The sequence below is a fragment of the Columba livia genome, chromosome 12 (genome assembly GCF_036013475.1).
Source record: "Columba livia isolate bColLiv1 breed racing homer chromosome 12, bColLiv1.pat.W.v2, whole genome shotgun sequence".
NCBI classification, from domain to species: Eukaryota; Metazoa; Chordata; class Aves; order Columbiformes; family Columbidae; genus Columba; species Columba livia.
In genome coordinates this window covers 8966561-8992480 of record NC_088613.1, presented here as the reverse complement: position 1 = coordinate 8992480, position 25920 = coordinate 8966561, and the positions used below count along the sequence as shown (strand labels likewise).

Here is a 25920-nt window from a genome sequence, read left to right as displayed (position 1 = left end):
CAGAAAACACGAAACGTTGGTCAAATCAGTCAAACTGGCAAACCAAAGCTTTATTTTTTGTTTAAAGTCTTTGCTACAGTACCTAGGACTGCGCCTCTATACATAATTAACAATCATTCCTGAAAGATCTGTATTTGGCACCAGTTTGTGTTTACCTCAAACACTTGCAGGGAAGATTAATTTCAAATCAAATTTGGTTTTTCAACAGAACAGGAGCTGCCATCATGAAGCCAATTAGCTGAGTTATTGGAGAAGCTTAAAGACAAACAAAAAACCCCCCAAAGTCCTTATCTAAACCAACACATTACAGAGAGCTCCAAAACAGAGGTCAAACATTAAAAGGCTGATATAGGCTCAAGTGGTTTATAAAACCTATAAAAAAGACTACACCAGCAAATATGCCCTTTCAGTCCACACAGTTTAGAAATTAATGCAGGGAGCAACACTCGCTAGCTGGAAATCTTGTCATGGGAGAACCACACATATACCAACAGGAGTACCCAAAATCAAATGTTAAAACGCTCCAATTCCCAATCCACATAAAAGGAGAGAGATTCATAGGAAGATTAAATCAATCCATGAAATCTGAAGTGGTCAGGCAGTTCAAGCTTCCCCCACCAACCACTATGTCACTCACACACACAGGCTCACGTACACGGCTCAATCCCATTCAAATTCCTCATGGAATAAAAGGATTCCAGGCTCTATTGAGTCTTTCCCTATCATGCAAGAAATAAGTCTGGCTGTGCTTTAATCACCATCATATATTACTTCAGCCACAGAGTACCAGGCAGATTAAGTAGAAATGCACAGTTTTTAGCTCATCTCCTCTGCAGAAGTGTTTGAGAGGCTCAGTTCCTGGAGAGTTCGGGGGGGCACACGGACAGTCTCTCTTCATGCAGACTCGGTGGCCTCTACTGGCTTAATCATGTGGTCTGGTTTGTTGCCGGCAGCGTAGTGATCCCACATCTGAAGATAAAGCCGCTCCAGGTCCGTTGTGTACTGTTTTGTGTTGAACAAAGGACTGGATATTCTCTGCTTCCAGACTTTGCCACGTATTTTTTTCAGGCTACAAAAAGAGTTAAAGCAGTCATGAGAGGTTCCAGATACTTCCTAAATACTGCTTACTTTTGAAATCTGCTATTTTCAGCTAACCCAGACCTCTCAGTACAACTGTTTCAAAAACATCTGCTCCCCTACTTTCACCAAATTCATATTACCATTTCATCCCCTTATCATTTCTGATGCAGACCAGGCGTGACCACTTCAACTCAGAAGAGCTGTGACATTAGTGCATTAAACTTGTTGTGTTTTTTGCACTGCAATAAGTTTTTACAGTGTGTTTTTAACTTGCAGGAAGTGAGGAGCTGCTTAATCTTCAATTTATAAAGAACAAAAGGTGAACTATAACACACTTTTTATGAGATAAGAACCTGCATATGAGCAACGTCTTCAGAACAGGCAGCATTGTCACTCAGCTGGGAGTGCTGATAAGTTTACCATAAAAGCTGAAGCTGAGATAACTGCAAGACAGGCAACCTCACGATGAGGATTCCCTAGCTCTTTTAAATATTAAAATATCTGCAAGATTAAACCTACTGCTAAGTCTCAGCACTATGCCCAAATACAGCACTTCACATTCTCGATATTAGCACATTACACAGGAAAAATTTGCTTACTATTCCAGATCGGTTCCCAGTTTCACAGCAATATCCTCATATTCCTGTCTACTTTTTGCAATGAGCTCAAGACAACCCAGGCAAGTAAGCTGGGAGGCAGCAACTCGTGATGCAAGAGTCTCACCTGTAAAAAAAACAAACCAACCTGTAACAAGTAACACATTGCAGAGTATGAGTTACTTTCCTTCTGCCTCTGCAAGAGGCAAAGTTTGTTAGGCTTGCCATTCATTATTAAAAAACTAATAGTATTCAAAGCCCTTTGTTCTACGTAGGTTCTCTGCTGCGTTACCTGGCATGGTGACCATCGGGGTCCCAGCCCAGAGCACATCCATGCCCGTGGTGTGCCCATTGCAAAGCGGAGTGTCTAGGCAAACATCAGCCAGTTGCCCTCTCCTCACATGTTCTTCTTTGGGGGCAACAGGAGAAAAGATGATTCGGTTTTGGGAAAGACCCAAGTTTTGTGCATATTGCTGAATATTGGGTTCTCCTACGGCTGGGAAACGTAGCAGCCAGAGCACGCTATTTGGAACTCTTTTTAGAATCTGTAACAAAAATAAAGACATGAATACAGAAAGTTTGGTCAGAAAAGTTTCCTTTTCCAAACAAGAAATTACCACGTAACAAAATGAGGCAAAAGGCACAACCATTTGATACTTTAATCTTCTGAGGTACAGACCAAGAAAAAAAACAGACCACCATTCTGAGTGAAGTAACTGGGACTGCATTTCTAATCCTATTGAAAGAGACAGCAACTCTGCGCAATAGTTCCTAGAGCAGCACTTAGAGCGTGTACTCTCTAACTTATATCATTTTTATAGACCTATGCTATGGAATATAAAAAATTATTCAAGTAACTCTCAGCAATACACTATAAACTGGACCTTGACACAGACACTCAGGTCTATCAGTCTACCAACTGCCAAGGCCAGTTATGACTCAATTCTGCAGAACAGAGAAGACAGAACTTATTTCGCCACAGAATACCAGCATGCTTATGCTGTCCAAGACAAATTTTCACTAGCTAGAAGCACAAATATGACATTAAATCTAGCTAAAAAAAATTCTATATTCTCTTAACACTAAGTCCTGCAACGTGAGCATTGTAAGGATTCAAACAGTTCAGTGTCACTGTTTTACACAGAACAGCTACAGGTTTAACTTGCATGGTTTCTGCTAACTTGAACCCAACAGCTTTGTTCCAAAAGCCTGACTTTAGATTTCATACTAGACACAGATACTCACATTAGCCCACATCTGTAAAGTGGAAGGATCGATCTTATACAGCTGATTAAAGTTACAGTAAACAACAGCATCCTCGGGTAAGCCGTATTGAGAACGGGTGGTAACAATTATTGTCCGTGGAACTTCTTCGCCAGTTGCCGCTTTGTTGTTAATCTAAAGAAAAAAATAATAGCTACTGGAACACTGCAGTTGCTGAAAACAAGATCATGCCCTGTGGAATTATCCCGAGACACACTTCAACATCTGTTAGCACCATGACGTTACTGTAAGCTTACCTTTGGTTTTGTTATATGAAAACAAAACTGGCTGTTTACCCATAACAAGAATTTAACCACTAGGGGATACATGCTCGTGGATGTTACAATGTTGCAACCATCAAAACACAAAACAAACACTGGGCATTTTCACACCCATGGTATAGCTCCCTGAAATTCCAAGTAACCGGAATAACAGGGAAGAAGAATCATAAAGAGGCATTACACATGGACTCCCTCTGCTCCTTAAGGTCACTTTGTTTCCTTGAGACCAAAAACCAAATCAGGACTTCAAGAAAGAATACAAAAGTGTTTAGAAAGCAATGGGGGTTTTCTGTTTGTGGGTCTGGGTTTTTTTTTTGTGGTTTGTTTTCTGTGGTTTGTTTTTGTTAAGATAAAAGACAACAGGCACAGAAGAGATACTCAAGACTGAAGACACATTAATATCAGTACAGACAGGGCAAAGCAGGTACTTGGAGTGTTCCCTTCATAAATTTATCATACATGTACATTTAAAATTTAGCTCAGTGGCAGTGTGGCCGGCCAAAATAGGCATACTATTGACAAACTTGACATGAATGACAATGACTCACTGTCACTGACTCTGTTAGAAGATGCACGAGATAGTTTAGTTCAACAAAAGATGATAAAAGTGCTGCTTATCCAGGTCACTGTGGAGACCTAAAAACCACAATGCACAGTCCTTGTTGACCTACACCCAAAAGTAGCTGAGATCAAATTAGAACAAGCACAAAGAAGGGTTATATCAGTGTGATCAAAAGATATAAATCCCATTTTTAAACTGCACCAACCAAGCTTACATAGTTTCATGTTGGTGGTGGAGTGCCGAGACAAGAATTCTCTACTATCCTCAGGGCACAACAATTTCAGGAAAAATATTAATAAGCTTACTGACCAAACCGAGACATGATCTCTTAGAGCTTAAAGGAGCATGTTAGCTGTGAACAAAGGAACTCATAAAAAGAAGCCAAGTCATGAGATTATGGATAGTGATAATAAAAGTTCTCATCAAATGATATTAAAGTGTCTCCTGAACGACCAACTGTAAACTGAATAAAAGTTACAAGTCCAAAGAGTTATGTTAATGTTAAAATATGTTTTTTTTTAAAAAAAGGAAGAACTGTTGTGCAAAGAAAAAACACAACTGGAACTGGGTAACAGCTCACACACGCCCTGTAGGCAGCAAGCAAAGAGCAAATACTGCCTTCAAATTCTGAACCATCAAGTGTTATCTTCATGCAATAAGATTCAAATTCTCTGGACTTTAGATACCTCTTGATATAACCCCTACATCTTTGTGGGGAAACATCATCTTCCAGTACATCTGTGGCTTATAACACAGTTAGGAGTTTCCTTCAGTGTGAGAATTAAACAAATCAACATGACAGAAGACAGACATTTGCTTGGAGGTTTTTCTTCCTTGTTATGTTAAACCAGAACGATAGAACACAAAACTCAAGGGAACAGCATCTTGAGGTGTCTCACCTGAGTAGTTGCTAATCCATTACTGATGTTGAATCCATTGATAGTTATCTGAATTTGCCCACGATTAATCATCTCAATCACAGCTTCTGCAATTGTGTTCATAGGAATGACTGGCATACTGAGGGCGGCATTGCCATCTGCATTGTCACCACTGTCAGGACACTTCATCTGTGAAAATGACATACCCATCAGATAAGAGTAGTAGCTTAAGTCCCCAAGACTAAACACACAAAGAAGTAGCTCTCACCTTAACAATCTTGACATCGGGGAGGCTGTCGAGGAAAGCCTTCAAGTCAATGCCATTCAAAACAATTCTGTTATCATAAATATGACCATTGGATTTGAAATCAATGACTGCTTTTTTCTGTAAAAAATAAGTTTCAAAAAAGTTACCAAGTGCTATATTAAATGCCATTTTATAAAGACAGCTACAGAAAATGACAGTTTTTCTTGCCCTTTCCTACCTACCTTCAGATGGGGGAACATGTTGGCATGGTCTCCAATAAAGAAAGTGTTTGGCATGTAAGCTAATTTCTCTGAATACTGCTCAGCCACCTCAACTGGGGAAGTTTCTTTATCTGTGATGATATAATCCATGAACAACGCCCCACTGGTTCCAGGATATCCCAGCCACATTGCCTAAAAAATAAGAAAGCAAGGCTCCAGTCCCAGATGCATCGCAAAAAATAAAGGAAGTTAAAACTCAACATATTTTGAATTTTGCACCTACAGATTCAAGCTCCTTCTTGTGTTTTATCAACGGAAAAGCAACCGTCAAATCCCAACTTTCATTACTGAGACACTGAACAGTTCAAAGACATTCTAGAATTGATCCCCTGAGCAAAAGGCTAAAGTAGCCAACTATGTGCAGTTATAGCAGAACACAGACCGTCCGTGATTACATCTTCTCTTAGCTGAGACAAACTTCTGTAGCCTAGAGACTGAGGCTTTTTTCCTCCTCTTTCCATAGGCATTTTAGAAAATCCTTAGTCAAAAAAACTACTCCGACATTGATTCTGACTTATTCCAACTAGAATTTCATTAAGCCTAAAGAGATTTAACCACAATAACTGATTTCCTCAACTGCTTCAAATACCCTTTGTTTTCACTAATGCAAGAACTCCAGCGTGTACGGGAACCTCACAGAACTACGGAGTTCTCTTTCAGGACAGACAACTGCCCATAAAGCACATTAAAAAACCCACACTACGCCCCTTCAACAGAATGATCCTATTTGCCTCATATATGCTAAGCCCTAAAAAGTCTCTCTCGCTTACTGATCAATGTGAGCCCCCAACATTTTTTCCAGTCTGCTGGAAGAAAAAGAGAAACTCTTCCTCCTCACAAGTGTTTTGCTGGAGATACAGAGCCCTCTAACTTAGTTACCTGAATAGGTGCTGGTCTCAGGGCAAATAATTCGTTTCGGGCTCCTTTGGTGTAGCCATTCATATTAATGAGAATGTGTATCCCATCCTGATGGATGCGGTCTGCTGCTTTTCCATTACATGGTATCTGAAAAATAAATACATACATATAAATTATTTTTGTTTTCCATCTTTCAGTAATAAATGTGGTTAGTCATCAGTGTACCAATCAATGTCAGCTGCATAATTTAGGCAAGTCTTAAATCTCATTACTCCTGGTTTTACAGAGGTGTAAGTCATCAACTCAAGCCAAAAAATCCTTGTTGAAGCAAAAAAATATCCCTGTAAGTTTGCTAACCACAGCTGAAACAGCTGCTTACAGAAATTTTAACTGTGGTACTGAAGATTGCCTCTGCACATTTGAATCAGTGGAGTGATACTCAGCATTGACAAGCTCAGAAAGTCGTGCACAGAAATATCACAAATGCATAATGGAAGGAATTTGGTCAAGCAACGCTGAAACTACTTCAGTTCCTGGCTAAATCAAAGACAAAGAGCACAACTTCACACAACATATTACCAATGACTTGCAAGAACAGCAAAGCCTTGGAAATTACAATTGTGTCTCTTCCTGTCTAATACTGAAAGGTAAACAATTTTCGGTTTTAAATTCCTCCAAGAATTAGTTATATAATTAGTCATTACCTACAAGCAGATAAAATAAAATATTTGAGAGATGTCTCTAGTTCAGCAGCAGTAAAACAAAAACCAAAAGCTAGAAACTGAGACTATACAAAGCAGAACAGCCCCACCACTCCTGGAAGGCTAATTAATGATCAGAAGTAACATAAGGCAAGTTGTAGATTCCCAAACTAAGATAATACAAAGAAATCACTTCGAACTGAAGGCCAAGAGTAAGCCAATTAACTACTCTGCAGTTACTGCTAATGCTGACTTGCTCTACAATGAATGTGCACCATGAAAGTACTTTGTTTTTGTAAAAAGGAAAAGCTACTTCACATTTTACAGCGGTGAAAACACACGCACATGGACAGTTATATCTCTGGGTGGACAACAATGTGAGTTCCCACCTCAGTTTAACTTCCAGTAAGTTACACTGCTAATGCAATGGATCACAGCAAACTGTTTCTACCTGTTTGACCCTCCTGGACAAATCTCTAAGAGATGCACTGTCACCTAAAAATAGGAGTTTGATGCCTCAGGAATTTTAAATATGAAAACTCAGTGTATCAATAAGGGCAAAGGAAATAATTTTTCCCTAGATAACTGTTAAATGCAACAACCAATATGAAATTGCTGCCCTGTTCTACTATGACCCAGGGCTTTCAAACATCCACAGCTGCAAAAGCAGAGGGGGACAAATGGCTTTCCACAAGCAGAGCTGAAGCCCATTATTCTAAAAGAACATTTTAGAAGATCAACTTGGCAAAATCCACCTCAAATAGCAATTCTGCAGACATCAATTTAATGTTGTTACTTAGGACAACAGGTTCCAAACAACATCGTAAGTTTTAAAACTACACGAAAGTTTATTTATCACCTAACGTGGGACTGTCCAGGTGCCACTGATTATCCCATATTGCTTTAGGGTTTTGCCAGTTATCCTGAGATATCATAGCAACTCCTTGACTTCTCTGTATACTGAAATCCCCATCAGTTTGCATATGGAACTTAGAAAAAGCCAAAACCACCTGTAAGCATTACCAAAACAGTGTTGGGATAGAGAGGCAAAATCCCCCCTCTATCCTGCTTCACTGTAGTAAACCAAGCTCAAATAAATTTGTAGTTGTAGCATCTTGACTTATGCATGACATTCAGATATGACTATTACCTGAAGATCTAATGGAACAGTTATTCAATATTGTCAATATTACTTTTTCATAATCACATGGAGGTCACATAATAGCCACCACATCCCTGCTAAGGTGTAACACCAATATATCTACTAACACCAAAATCTCAAGACTAACATCAGCCTAATTCAAGAAGTGATTGCAACTAAAAACCTCAAACTACAGGCTGATCTCTTTCTTCATTTAGGGTTTGGTAGAAGGTCAATTCATCAAAAAGCTCACCTGAGATAAGTCAATGAAATGATTTGCTTCAGCCATCACTTTTACACGGAAGTTTGTACCATCATCAGGACTCAGAGCATAACAGAACACCTAGAATATGAGGCACCAAAAATTGAGTATCTGCAACAACTTGCCAACAAAGTAACTTTGCTATAAAACATATGGTATTGCAATGTTAAATTACATTAGCAAAATTACACCTAGTTTCATACAAATTATATTTATTTGTGTGGCATTTACCAGCTGAGAAAGAAGTCCAGAGAAAAGGGGGCACTAGGCATTCGGACACATTGGCACCAGGCCCCAGTTTTACCTGGTTTTGGTGTTGAGAGTATGACACTGCATCTTGCACAGACATATATATATATATATATATAATGTTCTCAGCACTCCGAGGTAAAGTAATTTTAACAAATGGATTTGCATAAGCATTTAATTCTCTAAGAATGCCTTTTACAATACACCTTTGAATGCGTAATTAGTGAGAATCATAATAATGAACTCAAACTGAACAGACAAGCTAAGCCTTGGGGAAGCTTTTTAACAGATTCTTTAAAGAGTGACTAGTTCTCTCCAATTAAGAAACTGCAAATGTATCTGAGAAACTCAAGGTTGGCAGGTTACATAAATAGGCATCTTTAGCTAACCTAGCACATACATAGAACAGAACCAATATGCAAATAATATACTATCTTGCAGGACATAAGCATGAGTTTAGCAAAAAACAAAACAAAACAAAACCAGATAACTTGTATTTAGCATTTAAATTGAGCACTGTAGAGCTTTATAAATACCAAACAGACTGCCCTTTGTTTGGAGCTGATTCAAGGTTAAATGGTATATTCTCTTCACATCCCATGTACTCAGACCACCTAACTGTTTTATGAAAAAACCCTACTTCTGAGCACACAGCTTCGTCATAAAGGTTTCAGACTACAAAGACTTTAGACCAGGAAAAAGCAAGAAGGTAGGGGGAAAAGCAGCCCAGAAACAACAAAACGAAAAAATTAATTCAAAAACACTTCTGCCAGAAGGAAAGATTTACAAGCCTTTACAAAGATAAGCAAATTTGCACGTCTTGGAAAACAGGAGCTCAAAACCAAGGCAATTTAAACAGTCATGGGGCAAATGCCATCACTGGGAATTAGTTCTATTTACAGCCTCAACCCTTTAACATGACACCCAAATAAATATAGATGTGACTGGGATTGCTCCTTCTGGAGTAAGCGTGGTCTAACATTTCCTTTTGAAAAAGGAGTAGACAGACCAATATGAAGTTCGTGTTTGTTAATCACATATCCCAGAGAAAAATACATGTAAAAAAAACCCCAGCAGCACAGAGTGAACAAAACAGATGTGTATCTGTACATCAGATGCAACCAGGCACTAGTAGCTTGATGTTGAAACAACTACTCAAAGAAGAGCAGCTGAAGCTTAAAAAAAAGTTTTCCATGGGCCACAAATCCTAACTACAGTAATTGTAAGGACAGGTACCTAATTTGCCTGCCTTCTAAAGAACAGTTCATATTGATAAAGGAGGCTAACTCTGGAGGAGTTAACAGGCTGGAGAACTCTTCAATCAAAAAGAACCCCAAAAACATAAAAAAAAAAACCCACAACCCACACCATGAAAAACAAAAGTTTGCCCTTCCCTAGTTTACCTGCCTGCACCAAGAAAAAGGAAGTGTCACAGCCGTATTTAAAGCATTAAGCATGACATTTATACTTTTACCTCAAATTTGTCTGAGTTATGCATGCCTGGGATTGACTGCATTAGGTGCGAGGTTGGATGGTTCCCAAAATCAGAGCTCACATAGCCAATACGAAGTCGACCTTCACTAGCCTTCAAATCCTTGGGATGCTCATATGGTGGCTTATGAAGAACATTAATCTGTCAAGAAAACATATACAACTGTTTATAAACTTGGCAATCAAAACAAAATGCTAAACAGAGGCATAAAAAAAGCTCCCATGAGTTTACAGAATTAGCCTTATCCCCCATTCAACTAGGGGCTCTGTGGGCAATCTGTTGTTTGAAACCTGATTTATATGTATTTCCACTGGAACCACCCATAATGCCCACAAACTGGGCTACCAGATCTCATATACCTACATCCTGCTAAATAAAGACAGACATCACTACTACAAGTTGACATTTCTGCCTTTCTAGCAGTTTATCTGTTAAGTATTCCACCCCTATTACTAAATATACTGATACCACATTGCTATGACCAGGAAGCTCTCAATTACAATCTACTGTGACCAGAACGGTGTTCCTGTGAAGCACCACAGCGTGCTTTCTACTCTTACACTCACCATCTTCTCCACACATTGGCTTGTAGCCACTATCACCGACAGCATTATCAGGCTATTAAGACAAATTAGTTTGAAAGCGAAGTGCTACCTTCTGAAATCTGAAATCCCTACATTAGCTAACCAGACCACTTCCGCTAGCTGACAGCGTATTTTCAATTTTAATTGGCAACCTGCTCAATTAGTCCATCTCAACATCCATAAGCACTAACAGCTGTGACTCTCTGGAGGAAGAGAAATGGAAGTGGCATCAAATTTTAAACAATGTGCCATCAGCTGCATTCTCGGCAGCTTAAGGTGCTGTGCAGTCTTGTGGAAATGGCACACGGTTACATAGTTGCAGCAAGAGATTATATGATTTTGGAAGAATCTGTTCTACTATGTACTACTAAGTACTCTAAAACAGAATCACAACGAATACTCTAGTATTTCCTATTGTGATGCGCCACACTGTAGCATTGCTGCCATCACCACTAAACAGAGTGCATTTGGAATTCCCAGAGCCAAACACAAAGCTCATGCATTCCAGCAAGAATTCCGCAGAAGCAAGGTCAGGTTCCAAGCACTACAGATGCCGAACAGAGACAGATTTTGAGAAATAGTATCACACAGCCACCTGGATCTGTTTTACTGTCAAAAAAGAATAATTTACTCTGCTTTTCCAAAACACCCCTTGCCTGTGCTTTGCAAAAGTAGATGAGTAACGTTATGTCATATTCCTCTTCAGGTCAGTGACTCAGAAACCTTACAAAGGCCAATACTAACCACGTGAGCATTACATTTTCAGCAGGAACAGGCAAACCCACAACGTACTTGAACCACAACTGACCTGTATAAAACTTCTTACCTTGTCCAAACACAGATTTCCATGTCTCTCAGCAATAGCCTTCCTAAAACTGTGCGAAAGGGGGTACAGCATGCTATGATGTGGGTGGACAGACGGCAGTCTGTTTTTCTCCAGCTGATCAGCTACAATGCTAACCAGCTTCTTCATTCTTTCATCATAGTCTGTCCAGTCACAGACAATCTAGAAAAGGGAAAAATTACAAGAGCATTAGGACAACAGCTTCCTTTGATCTATATCAGATATTTCACAAGTTGAGACTAATGCTTCTTCCAAAAATAGAAGTGAGAACTTCAGTAATTACTGTTGATGACTCTATAATCTTCTGATTTAAGACTTAAGTCTACTCTTTACATTTAAATCAATCATTGGTTGAGGTGGTCAAGCTTAGCATTTGCTGCAGAGGAATCCTAGGAATCACAATCAAAGCTTCATCTTCCCCACCTGCAAACAGTGGGCCAAGTTGCAGTAGGCATCCGGGAAATCAGGTTTCAGTTTCAGAGCAGTGCGGTAAGAGGCAATGGCTTCTGGTATATTCCCTGAATCCTGTAGAGACACAGAAATGAGTTAGCAGATAAAAATATACTCAGCGTAAGTACTCACAGTACCCAGCATACTCTAAGAGTGAATCATTCGCATGTGCTACCTTGTGAATAGAGGCCAGGTTGCTGTGGGCATCAGCAAAAGCTGGGTTTATCTGAATGGCACGGGTGTAGCACTGCAACGCTCCTTGAACATCCTGCATCTCCTTCAAAGTATTTCCCATATTAGAATAAGCATCTGCAAACGTGGGGCTGATTCTGAGAAATAAAGATAATATACGTCATGAGCAATACAAGCTCCTCCTCCCATGAGACACCATACCCATACCCAGACTTTTTGGTTTGCAAAGCAACTACCTAAATTAAAATACAGTACTGTAAGTCACTTTCTGCACAGATCTATGACACCTTCCCATTATGAAAGGCTAGGACTACAGATAGTATCCACTTACCTAATAGCCTCTTTGTAATGCATCAGAGCTTCCTGTAACTTTCCTTGCTGTTGCAGAACACTTGCTAAATTTGAATGCGCAGCAGCAAACTCTGGAAACACCTGGAAGAAAAAGAAGTAGAACCAGTCTCTCAAATGCCCCAAGTAGATCACACGAAAAACAAAGAAGCAAACGTAAACCAAACAAAAAACCACCACAAACTGGTGCATTTCTTGCTCTTCTTTTTATATAATTTAGGTCTCTGAGCAGATGTTTCTCCACTTATGACCAAATAGGGAGAAAACCTATGTCATATTACACATTCCCAACTTTAATTCCCCACATTCAACTGTACCTCAAGAGCCTTCCGATAAAGACGAACAGCCTCCTCGATATTCCCCTGTTCCCGTTTGATGTTTGCTAGATTGTTGAGAGAATCTGCGTGTGTGGGACAAAGTCGAAGAGCTGTATTGTAGCATTCTTCTGCTTCTACCACCTTCAAAAAATGGATACTGTTAACATGGCAACTTGTTGTAACAGCACTGTTTATGAGAAGGCATTATACAATCACTTTAAACATGTTCGAGGTGGAAATTTCCTGAATTATTCTAAGTAAATGAGGGTAACACCCCATCTCAATAAAGTTGGTGAAAGCCGGTGTCTAAAATAAACATGCGGTGTACTTTAAAAAAAATTAAAAGGAAAAGAAGTACTCCTTACACTGCCTTTCTCCTTCAAGGCGTTGGCCAGGTTACAATACGCATCAGGGAAGTGGGGCTGCAGCTCAATAGCCCTCCTGTAGGTGTCTATTGCCAGGTCTATTAGTCCTTGCTCGTAATACACACAGGCAAGGTTGCCGTGCACAACCGCGTGATTTGGACTCAAACTCAAGGCTCGCAGATAAGCTGCTACAGCTCTGTAAGGAGAAAAAGGAGGTAAATAATTGTCCACAGAGCAGTAGTTATGTTCAGCTTGGTCATAAAAATGACCTACGTAAAAACATGAAAGGAATATTTATCATTAACAAACAAAACCATCCAGTAAGATGTTACTGAAAACACAGAAGAGTACTGACTGAACTGAAAGCCAAATCATAGGATGAATTATTATTATTCATGTTAAAGTTACGCTTAATTCTGTAACAACTAGCAGACTAAAAGAAACACTTTGTAATACAAACAGGAAATGTTTTCCTCACACCTGATGCTGTATAGTGATCAACATAAGTGTTCTGGAAGAAAAATTTAAGCTTTTGTCTAGTTTCTTTACAGTCTTCATTACTAGGATAAGCATGAGACCTTTCCTCCATTTTCCCACAGTTTATCATTCAATTGTAACAATACAAACAATATTATATTATTAGATGCCTTTATTCTCTCTGCTAACCTATGTATCATGCTTTATACTTCGAACTTCAGCTTGTTGAAAAGTAAAAGATCTTTAAGTATATGCTCCTGTAGCACTATATAAATGACTGATGTATTCAAATCTGACTTCTAGAAAAAACACAACAGTATACATAGTAAATTCTCAAAAAGGTGATGTAAAGCCTAAAATGATGAGGAAATGTGCCCGTTTGTCCCATTAATTCATGGTTAAAACAAATCACAGAATGACTTACACTGTGTGCAATGCAACTAGTTAGAGTAATTAACCTGTTCCCTGCAAGCTTTTAATAAATTTGGAGCTACAAATCACATCTACCAGAAATTATAATCCAATTAACAGATGCCACATGGTACACTGCATATAAACAACAGAGCCTGGATCTTCTTCCAGAAACAAAAGACCCATGTATCAGATCAAAGGTCTTGAAAAAATTAGTTCAAAAAGATAACAACAGTACTGCAACTCCATGCAATAACATGATGCTGATGCACAATAAATACAGAATAGTCCATCAGGTGCGTGGCTGAATTGCTGCATTTCAGCTTGTCTTACACAGAAGGAAAATTTTAGAAGAGACACACTTGTAGATCATATCCCAAATCACACAATGAGAACAGAGAACTCAAGGGTTCGTGCCTTTCTCAGATGTCTTATCTTCACCCTCCCCCAGTCTTAATTTCAAATCTCTTTTCATCAATACCTTCAGAAAGTCTCACTTTGAACATTTTATTAAGTACAGGAAAGATACATAAAGGAATACATTCCACAGGAATTTATTATTATTATTCCAGTAGCCTGCTCTGTGTACATTTCAAAGCCATTTGCTTGCTTAGCTTACAGCAGAAATATTTGCTATACTGTCCAAAGAGATTTTACATCAGGAACCGAACCTATATCTTGATACATCTGACCAGCCACTGACAGAGACAGTACTGATCTGCTTACCTGTCGAATATCCTTGCCTCCTTCAGGACATTTCCCAAATTGATGTAAGCATCCAAAAAATTTGGGTCAAGTGTTACAGCCTGAAAATATTTTTGAAGTAACAGTTACAAGTATTAACACAAAAACATTCTCTATACAACCTAGTTGATACCGGGTGTTTTATGCATGTGGTTTTTTGTTGGCTGGTTGGGTTTTTTTAGATTCGACAAACCCAATCTATAGGTATCTAAGACTTTACCAACAACCTAGTAATGATGGAAAACTTAAGTTATATAAATCATAGAATGAAGTTATTTATCTGTAGAAACAGCAGCGTACACTACCCTCAAACTTATTCATTTGCTTACGCAGCCAGTTGCAACTACTGCAGAATAAAGCGTTAATCATTCCTGTTAGGCTGATCATTTTTAACACTCCGGCCTACCCACGCTATGCTGCCTTTAGTTTGTTTTTAGGGGAGAAAACCCTAAAAAAAATTATCCGCGTGCTGTATTTACTGTAAAAATAAGACAGCATTTAAACTTTAGCAGGCCAGGAAAATAGAGACAGCTTCACAAAAGCGAGAAAAGAATAAATTCATCATAGGTGTAGGGAAAATTCAGGAGCCATCTAACTAAAAGAAAACACTTTCACTCCTTTCAAAACTAATGAAATGCAAAAAACTTATAAACAATAAAGTTAGAGATGCATTAATAAGCTACGTGTCTATATGACAGGCCACACTCTTACAGTCTCTCTCATGGGAACTATTACTTCCAAATTAAAATACTTTATAATTTAACACTAACTAGACTCAGATCCAAAAATATCCTGAGCAGATCAAATTATGTTTTGTAGAGCTCAAGTCATAAATACCAGGAAGAAACACTCCACCACATCTTAAATCTGGTTTTAGGTCACTTTAGAAACCTAAGAGATGAGTATAAACTGCATTAGGATGCTAACTAGTTACTAATGAGAAAGTATGGGACAACTAGTTCATGACACCAATCCAGAGAAGTCTGAAAGAACAGTGACAAAAAACAATCCTAGAGAAGAGGAATTAGTGTGTCGCTTAATATCATTCTCCTCAATTACTCAAAGGACAGTAACACCTGAAACAAAATCACAATGAAAAACAATTTAAAGCAGAAAGTTGTTTCTCCCTCTCACAGATGAAACATGCAGAATGTTATTGCCATCCAATCAGATATTTTTAAAAAATTTCTGGAAAAGGATTGTAAAATTAATGAATTTTCTTATATTTGACATGTGCATGAAGTCTTTAGAGCAATTTTAAACCTATCCCTCTAGGGGTATATGGGTAGTCTGAAACATCAGGAAGTAAAAAACTAGCACAGGACGTTAACTAACAGGATCATAGGAAGTTCTCTGCTGACCAAAGTATTTCTATCATCTACAAGCAGACAACTGCAGTGATGCTGCCTGGTTGAGACAGTTACCTTTTCAAAGTGATGAATTGCAAGCCAAATTTCTCCTTGGGCATTGAAAACACAGCCAAGATTACTCCAAGCCACTGCAAAGTTTGGTTGAGTCTCAATTGCTTTTAAGTAACAGGCCTTGGAACAGTTAAAGAAGAGAGATACAAGGGAAGGGGAATATTTGTAAAAAGAAAAAAATGAGAAAAAAAAATTGTTAGTATGCCTTCTCAAACCAGCCAAAAGTGACCCTGCAGTATAGGCTAGCTTGCGCCAAAACTAATGCGCTGCAAACTGTTGTTGATCCTGCGCCAGCGCAAACCAAAACCCAGGTGCAAGCCCACCATTTTTCAGTTATGCTGATGACAAATTAACAGGCCTTTAGACACAAAGTCATGACAGAAATCATCTTAGAAATAATTCAAGTAGTTACTGGAAACACCTGCCAACCTGAAGTGCATAAAAACCAAAAAAATAGTGTGTAAAAGCAACTTTGCACTAAATAAAATTATTTGTGAAATGTTCTAAACCAGCTAGAAATTACTTAAAAAGAACTAAACAAACAAACAAACAAAAAAACAACTAGAAAAACTACTGAAAAAGTGAGGCCATTCTTCGGTTGCAAGCGTCCCTGCCAAGTGAGGCGACACGCCTAATCCACATCTTGTTTCCTAGTTTCTTCAAATCCATTCAATCATCTGCAGCTTCAAAACCTCAAATGACAGGATTGCATGAAGGTTTAGGTCCCTGTAATGCAAGCGCGAGAAATCGCTGCGCATCCTAACCAGCACGGCGCCACGCTATCGCTGCGAACTGCTTTGCTCTATCGATTGCCCCTAGGTCCAGTGAACGGCCAACCAGAATCATTAATCTACCAGACAGGCCCATATAGAAACTTGCATATTAAATTTGATGTCTGGACTCTAAATGCGTTGCAACCCAATTTTATCCAAAAGGCTACAGCCTGGAGCTTGGGCAGGCACCCAATCAGAGATTAATCATCTAGTCAACCGTTCACGAGGGCTTAATCGCACGCAATGCGCGTTACCGCTGCGCAGCCTTTGCGCTACTGCAGGATCACAGCGCATCATCAGAAGAGCAGAACGCTGCAATCCAAACAAAGAAGAAAAAAGGAAAAAAATGAACAACCAGAAGAGTTAGAAGCTTTTACTGTTAACTATCTCCAATTATTTCTTAAAAAAAATATTTTAATTTACTTTTACTTTATTTCTTTGAAAGAATTTGTGGCTACTAGTATAAAATATTCTTACATTACTTGCTCGTAATTAAATATTTTAAGCTGTTTCTGAAGCCACAAGACAGAAGATTCAGGCATGGAGGCAAATGGTTTTGCTGTGGCAGTTACAAACCCGTTACCATATTTCTCATCATGTGACTTTTCGGTGCGTTCCTTGCTGGAAGAGGAGGAGGAGGTGTGTGTCTGCCCTAGATCCAGGCCTCGAGCTCCCTTCAGCGAGGCACCTTACGCATGGAATAGGAGGTTTCACCCACCTGAAACCTTCTAAATACAATATCAGTGGTGAAAAACCAAAAACAAGAGAGAAAATAAAACAAGATCATTAGTAAGAGTTCAACAAAGCAATTGCATTTTTTTGGATATGTCTTAACACATGGGAATGAGGACAATCTGTCTGTAACAAGGGAGACATGCAGAAGGGAGAGGGTTAATCAGGGCAATTGCATACAGCAGGGATTTTTTTTTTTTTTGGAAGAAAGGCTCTGAAATATCTACAAAGAAATTAAATTTTAGTTCAAACTGTAAGGAATCTGCTGGCTTGATCTTTCGAATGGACTGATAACCAAAGAAACACATTGCAATTTACTCAAGATGTTTTTCCTCGTTTATTAAGTTCTCACAAAACGGAATAACACTTTCAAACTAGGTGTCTCCAGAGCTCTGAAACAAAGAAGTCAGCAACCTAAGGCAGGCGCAGTGTCTTGGCCTATACCAGTCACACTAAAGCTGCAGTGAAGTGCAATTCATGTTAGCTGTCCGCTTGGTGGGCTGAGAACCAAGTGTCTCAAAGACTGTTCAAACTCTCAATGTTGCTGCACAAGTATTTGCAACCTGGATCTGACCAAATCGATTCGGCTGCCCTAGGATGGTACGCACATCCAGGTTGTTAGGAGAAATGCAAAAAATAATGAACTTTGAACCTGCATTCCCATTACCCCCTAAAGATGAGAACCCTCCCCCGCTGGTGCTGCAGCCAAACAGACAGCTACGCTGTTCATACACTCCACTTCTGAGCATGCGCGTGGGGCTTGGAGTGACAGACGTGGAGTCCAGAGTGTTTCCGATTTCTCCACACTCCTCACCCCTGCAGCGCGGACGCGTAAGGTGGCTTGTAACAAGACTATTTATTTGTGCAATCCAAGTTTTAACATGCCAAGAATTTTAAACTCATCTTGGTGTTCGAATTCTCATTTTAGGAAACAAGACTGCTAGAAGCCACCTTTCCACTACAGCAAGTTTTCTTTCGATCAGTTCATTTCCCAAACAAACCAGCTTTGTCCTTCCGATTTTTTTTATTTTGCGGGAGGGTAGAGGGAAGACATGAAGAAAAGATATTGGGGGGGTTCGCATACCGCAGCTATTGATCATTTACTAGCCTTTCTTCCACAATCAAGGGAAGGGAAGAGTTAAAAGAATAAAAATCTTTAAAAGCCAATATTACAAGGTAACATTTGGATAAGTTTCTTCTCCACTTACAAGCCACAAAGGACTTTAGAAGAGCAGCATTTTCAATAGCACCTGCATCGTACAGGGATCTCGAGCTAACCACAGGCTCTCTGCTTGGCACCAGCAGGCAAGCCTCAGATTTGAAGGACTGTTACTTATTTCCAGATAAGAGCATGATGGAGCCCCTGCCCAATACTTCAGAATGGTATCGGATAGTCTAGTTCAGCAGGAAGGCTTGGTAATGTTCCGTTTCTTGACTTAAACCAACTTTTAAACATGGACATGCCATATCTTGCCCTGCAACTACTCTGGGGTGTTTCAGTGCCTTCAGTTTTCAGCAGTTTCTCAGACTGTCTGTAGATCAACGCAGATTTGAAGACTTGGTGCAAAGTTCAAGTTTTCAAAACACTGACGTTTACATGTATTCTACCCAACACCTACCTTGGCTTCTTCCAAGCGACCCAGGGCTTTGAGCAGGTTCCCCAGGTCACTACGAACACAGTACAAGTCCTGAAAAATCAAAGCCGTGCTGTTAGTTTCAGGACTTCAGATGCCCCAAAGGCCTCTCACTTCTTTATGGTACTAAAATCAGTAAGATTATTTGTTGGCTGTAATGTTAGGTCAAGAAAAATTATTTACATTTGTGATAAATACAAGTTCACCTAGGCTGAAGAACACAGAGAAACAAAACTCCGAGCTCTTGTTAGACTGGGTTTGCATTTTCTTTTCCAAAGGAAAAAGGATATACCCTGTTTCCTCAAAAGTAAGCCCCACCATGGTTTTTCAGGATGCTAAAAATACATGCCCTACTCCAAAAATAAGCTCTAGTTATTACAGTTCATTAAAAAGGTCAATTTAAAGTGTCCAGACAGCCATACATGAAAAAATCTAAGCATCTTTTGGAGCAAAAATTGTATAAGACCCTGTCTTATTTTCAGCGAAACAGTGTATGAACACCAGACAATGCTGTATTTTAAATATTTTTTGACATAACATCTGACCAAATAGCAGGCAGATACCTTCATCATGCTGAGTAGCACTATACAAATTGAGTACAATGCAAAATAAACAGAAGACAGCAGTCTGATACACTGTTTACTTTAAATGTCAATTCTAAACAGTTACAACCAAAAATCCAAACACCAGATCGATTTTATAGGAATCACTTACAGACACAGTCAGTTTCAGCCTATAAAACACAAACCCCATGCTCCTGTAAACCAGTCCACAGCGGAAATCTAACCAAGGCAACTCTCATCACCGTGATGATAAAGTAATACCTGATTATTTTTCAACATCTCACATTTGAGTCTGAGCAGTGAGTCTCTCACTGTGATAATACTGCCTTAAAGCACACAAAGCTAAATATGAGGTTGTTCACTGACACTTTTGACTGGAGGGAAAAAAAAATTCCTTGCTTTTCTGTTATCTGAACAATACAGATAAGTACAAAACTAGCAGCCTTTACCGTACTACAATATAAAACTTTCTGCAACAGAAGTTTTTCAAAGATCCTGAAGAAAAGTATTCAGTAGGTCAATAAGTCATGGTGTACAGGCTAAAGGGAAGGGCTGTCACTTGTCTATTCTTTGAAGCCTCCTTGCACAGCAGTAAAGTACAGAGTTCTCCTATAAAATAAAGTTACTTACAGGATTGTACTGAAGGGCAGACACATATGCCTGTACTGCTCCTTCCATATCACCTGCAGCTACCAGCGCAGCAGCCAAATTAATATATCCATCAATGAAATCTGGTTTGAGGCGCAGTGCATGTCTATAATGTTCAATTGCTTCTTGTAGCTGCCCACGTTCCTTGTACACATTGCCGAGATTCGAGTAGGCTTCAGCCAGCAGCGGATTCTGTTTAATGGCCAAAGTGCTGAAGTGAGCAGACCTGGAAAAAATCAGACAAGTTAGCAAGGGAAAAAAAAACAACACCACACACAAACCAAACACAAACAATAAAACACACAACATCAAAAACAAACAAAAAAAATCCATACAAAACCAAAACAAAACACCCACCCTTGACTTTCAGTGTTTGCCTGCTTAATTAATGAACATTCATGCTTAAGTAAGCCACCATACAGCCAACAAATCTGGACTTACGGAGCTGTTATATATGTCTAGCTATCATTCTCCCCTGTTCTTACTTTAGATTCTACTGAAGAAAGACAACTCTCATTTACAATCGGTAGTGTGCAAGTTGTCTCACCAAACCAGAGCTCAATGCAATCAGATAAGATACTACAGAAATGCTCTGAAGCCTCTTCCAACGTGTGTATGCTTTAAGCAATGCTCCACTCAATAGTCTTTTCCCGCAGCAGGATATAGCTGACAGATGCAAACACAAAATTCTCTTGAATCCTTCCCCATGTTATTTTCTCATATCTGAACTGTTACTACAACTTTGTTCAGTGCCCATATAAAACAAACCTCAACCAAAAGTTCTTACTTCCTTCACCAGCACACACAGATGTATAGCTAGAACAAGTTCAAAATTCTTGAGGAACAGAAAGCACGATCAGGAACAGGCAACCAGAAAGAATATAAAGACAACTTCCAGATTACAAAAATCCTTAACTAATCATGCCATTTTTCAGAAAACAATCAGTCTTGCAACTTCAACCAACCAACCACAACAAAAACAACAAACACACACAAATCCCCACACTGCAGGTGGAATAAAGAAACAAAAGCTTTTGTTTGCACATGTAAATACCCCCACCACACACAGGTGTGGCTGACATTAAAATATCAATGCGCCCAATATCAAAATAACATTAGAATAATGGCAAGATCTGTTGGTTGTTGTAAAGCTAGCTGTATTTCTCTTACCTAACACAACTCAAAAGGAAGAATGTTATTTTTGACCAGTCCTTACTGCTGTCATGAAGTATTTGTGTTCAGTGATTAAAAAAGAAATAAATCAATGTTAGAACACAACTTCTGTCAGCTACGCTCAGTACTAGAATTGGTGCAAACTCCAAAGCAAGCTTAACAGAACGCTTCAGGTCTCCTACCTGTCCAATCTGCGACACTGGAAGTGAATGGACGACAGTAATAAAAGCACACCAGTGTTATCAGGCTCTTGTCTCCAAAGCTGCATGCAGTGTCTCTCTGCTGCTTCAAAGTCTCCTGCCTGATACTCACGATGAGCCAACTCCGCTAACCCTTGGAAGGAAAGCATACGTTTCGTTGGTTCTGGAGAATCACCAAAACATTTAAGGGGGGAAAACAAAAAGTTAGATGATGGGAACAAAACAACAAAAAAATCACAACACAAAACAATGAGAAAAAAAAAAGTGTACACAACTGAGGGATGAATATGTTTGAAATTACATTAAACACCACAGGACACAGCAGTTTGAACTCTCACATCTTCATGCCCCGATCTACTACTATGATATTTCTAACATTATCTGTACAAGTCCATGACTTGATCAGCTAATAATAGAAAACATATAGACTGTAATGACTGTGAATATTTTTAAGTCAATCATTTTCCATTAAGCTGAAATAGATTTAAAGAGATTCCTGACGTGACATTGTACTTTGGTTCATAACACTAGAAATGCCGCTAAGAGAACAGTGACTCGCCTCACTCTCCCCCAAGACTGTAAATCCTATGCTTTGTACTATTAAAAACAAGTTCTAAAAACTTAGTAAGGAAATGAAGGACAGCACACAAAGACTTCAAAGGACTCGAACAAAAGGAAGTTTTGCTGTGCCAGTAATGAAAAGCCCTTAAAAAAACCCAAAACACATACAAAAGCAATGTGTAACATTCTTAAATCCTCTATACTCCCTTATTCTCTACAATACATGAAAATTGCTTCACAGAAAAAAAAAAAATGGCCTTAGAACAATATCTGATGAGTGACAAACACACACTTCAATGATTCTGCAACTGGCCTACAGCAGGAACATCAAACAGACAGGGTACGGGGAAGAGTTACTGTTTCTGGAGGCTTAGCTGGAATGGGAGTGACAAAATAGGTTTAGTATTTAAAATACAATTGTGGAGAACAAAATACTTAAATAAAACACCACCAGTTTTAGATAAAACAACCTTAAGAGTGAAAAGCAAATACAATTTCTTACAAAGCATGGTTCTGTATTAAAATATAGACAAGTGCAGCCTGGAAAAAACACAACCGTTCATCCCAGAAAAAAATGTTGGCCTTCAAACTCTGCCTTTATGCCAGTGACTCTTACTGTTAAAAGGTTTGATTACTGCAAGTATCTCATATTCTTCCTCCTGAAGTCCAGCATTTCCAGCACTCTGCAGTAACCTAATTCCATTCATGGTACACTTCCCACCTGGACATACAGTTTTAAAACTTTGAATTTAAATGAAAGGAAGCACCTCAATATCTGAGTACACATATTTTTGCAGTTGTGTACCACATGAATCCTCTGAAAATCTAATTCTTTTGTGAGAACTTGAAAGATAACAAAATAATCACGGTGAGATTAGGTACAGAGTTACTAATAGTGTTACTTTTATGAAATTCAGATTGAGTAAATTATTGACATTATTTCAAAATTACCTTTTTAGCACTAGCAGGTTTTGAAGATTGGAAACGCTACATGATGTAACTAGAGTTGTTTCTCCAGACAGTATATTGTCTCTGTCAGCATTAAAAACTGTTCCACAGTAATTGGAAGTAGCAAAGCTACTTGCTTGCAGATACTTAAACCATGACAACTTGACATGATTAACCAAGTATCTTCATCCAGATGAGATTCCTGTTTTCTAGGAGCCTGGCTTAATAGTTTTCCAAACCCCAAGGGAAAAGTGGACTTCAAGTATCTGTTTAAACCTACTGGCAATAAACAGACCCCACTGATACTCAGCGCAAGAAGGGCAGCACTGTTTCAGAAAGGTGCTGATGGTACTAACGCCACCAGAGCACCCACACGCTGCTCCTCACTGAGCACTCTCGCAGGTTTGGCCCTTCTGCCAGCTGCTGTATTTTCGAGTTCTGCTGATGGCAAAAATATAGGAAATCTGGACAGAGGAAGAGCACGTCCCACAGACCTAATGGAATCAGTTCTTCGAATAAATTTAAATCATGTTATTAAGTTTCAAAGCTAGAGCAAAAAAACTCCAAAAGTTTAGACTCAAATTCTTACCACCCCTTGGAAAGAAGTTTCCAATGGTTATCTAAATGCTACATTTTGCCTATTTAAGCAAAAAGGGAAACTGGAGTTGCAACTCCCAGGGCCAAAGAGAAGCCAGTGCAGAACTACTGTATTTAACACCTGGGAATAAGAATTGCTTAAAAAGGCAAAAAACAGGCAAAACGTTAACGTTTTCTTTCATTTATCAAGTCTCTTCATAAAACAAATCCCCCCAGAAGAGAAAAAGAAAACCAATCACTCAACTTAGAATAGCCAGTTATCTACCTCCAAACAAGAAATTTAGCAACAATCCTCAAGAACTTCATAGAAAAGCAGGAAGCTGACAGTTATATCACAACGTTCAAAATGAGCTGGACTTTTAACAAACGGTTGGCTGGAAGAATCCATAACACAGCCATTAATGGTTACTCGTTGAATCAAGTTCTGAAGAAAATAACTACAGCGAAGAATCACAGCCAGAAGAATCCCTTATGGAGTCTCGCATACATGAATTTACTCATTGAGGCTAACTTGTGCTGCATGCTTCGACTATGACCTTGGAAATGCCTGGTCAAGAACACAAGCTAAATACAAACCGGCACAAAACTATCCCAAATACACACAAGGCCGTTTTTCGCCTTGGAAATAACATCCTACATGCTCACCCTCCACTCAGGCTCAACCTCGTGTTTAGACCCAACCTTGCCCAGCCAGGAGCAGGTGTCACCTCCACCTGGGAGGCGGCGGCGCTGGTGACAGCACAGGAGCGTCCCCGATAACCACGCGCCCGGACACGCTGACACAGCTCTACCCCGGGAGAACAAGCCGCCACACCGCAGCGCTCGGCCTCTGCATCCCCGCCTCCGCACCGCTACCTCTGCCCTTCACATCCCCATCTCCGCATCGCCATCCCATCTCTTTTTGCACAGATCCTGCTTTTTCTACTCCTTTTCCCAGTCGTCTCTTCAGCTTTTCATACTCTGCCTTCCATCCGGTTACAGAAACCCCCAAAAATCCGGGGGATGAAGCGGTGTTGTGCCGTCACCCTTTCAATAAGCACGATACTTCTGGCTCTAAAGAGAAAATGAGATTTCTCCTCTCACCCGTCCCTCGATTTCTGGATCCGTACACTACCCATAGGGCAGAGCCTTTCCCAGCCAGAGCTGGGACAAACAAGACACTTCAACTAAACCGTATTCCCTAAAAATAAAACAAACAGTTTCAGAACAATTTGAGGCCTTAATACTTATTTTAAAAATGTTCTTTAAGCTTCAATGCCTGTTTGCTGCTACGCTTATCCACAGTCACGCTGAATAAAGATGCAGCTAAATGGAAAGTTAAACGCCTCTGTGGGATGTTAATGTCCCGATCCAGGTCTGACTGTCCGGAAAAGCACCGGACTCCTCGGTTATGCCACACAAGACCTGCTCCTTCCATGGAGTGAGATCCAAGACCCCTCGATGTACATTTTGGGTCAGGTTTTTACCCTCCAGAGAAACGCGGTCCCCAGCGGTACGATCGACACAGCGATGGGAGCACGGCGCTCAGAACCGGCCGCAGGCCCCGGGCAGCGCCGGGCCCGGGGGACACAGCACAAAGGCGCCCGGAGCCGCCGCCTCCCCCCGGCCGCCGCTTCTGGAAAGTTCTGCCGGGAGCGGCCCCGGCGAACGGGGAGCGCGGCGCTGGGCCGAGCGGGCGCGGCCCCGGGCGAGGGCAGGCCCGGCCCCGCGGGCTCCGGTCCCCGCGCGTCAGCCCACGGTACCTGTGCTGTCAGCCACGTTCCCCACGGAGGTCGCCATCGGGAAAGGGGGCCGGCGAGGCGGTGGCAGCAGAAAGGGTGCGGAGAGGCCCACTCGGCTGAAGCGGGCGGCGCAGAGCCGAGCTGCCCACGGCCCCGGCGCGCTGAGGCGGCAGCTCCCGAAATGGCGGAGACAGCGAAAAGCCGAATGGCCGCTGCCGGAACTAGCTCCCCCGACAAGTAGTCCGGGCGGCGCCAGCCAGCGGGCCCGTACGGAGCCCCCGTGCGGCGGAGGGAGCCCCACCGGAACTACCTCCGCCTCCTTCCGT

At 40.3% G+C, this 25920-nt stretch overlaps 1 protein-coding gene across 2 annotated transcripts; it reads right to left on the bottom strand.

Moving 5' to 3' along the window:
- Positions 1–29: 29 nt before the first annotated feature.
- On the bottom strand, positions 30–25897 carry OGT (O-linked N-acetylglucosamine (GlcNAc) transferase). Of its 2 annotated transcripts, none has more exons than XM_065077741.1 (22): positions 25616–25897; positions 21750–21930; positions 20377–20620; positions 19169–19237; positions 16048–16164; positions 14606–14685; positions 12992–13187; positions 12627–12767; positions 12293–12393; positions 11945–12098; positions 11743–11844; positions 11302–11481; positions 9874–10032; positions 8142–8231; positions 6068–6193; positions 5150–5320; positions 4929–5045; positions 4682–4849; positions 2922–3074; positions 1969–2221; positions 1680–1803; positions 30–1069 (listed from the first exon to the last, which is right to left on the bottom strand). In XM_065077741.1, the coding sequence occupies exons 1-22, from the start codon at positions 25650–25652 to the stop codon at positions 895–897; spliced, it is 3138 nt and encodes a 1045-aa protein (XP_064933813.1). In that variant the 5' UTR covers positions 25653–25897; the 3' UTR covers positions 30–894. The 2 variants fall into 2 exon arrangements, with proteins under 2 accessions (XP_064933813.1, XP_064933814.1); XM_065077742.1 differs by having other exon boundaries at positions 21750–21900; positions 25616–25878.
- Positions 25898–25920: the final 23 nt, after the last annotated feature.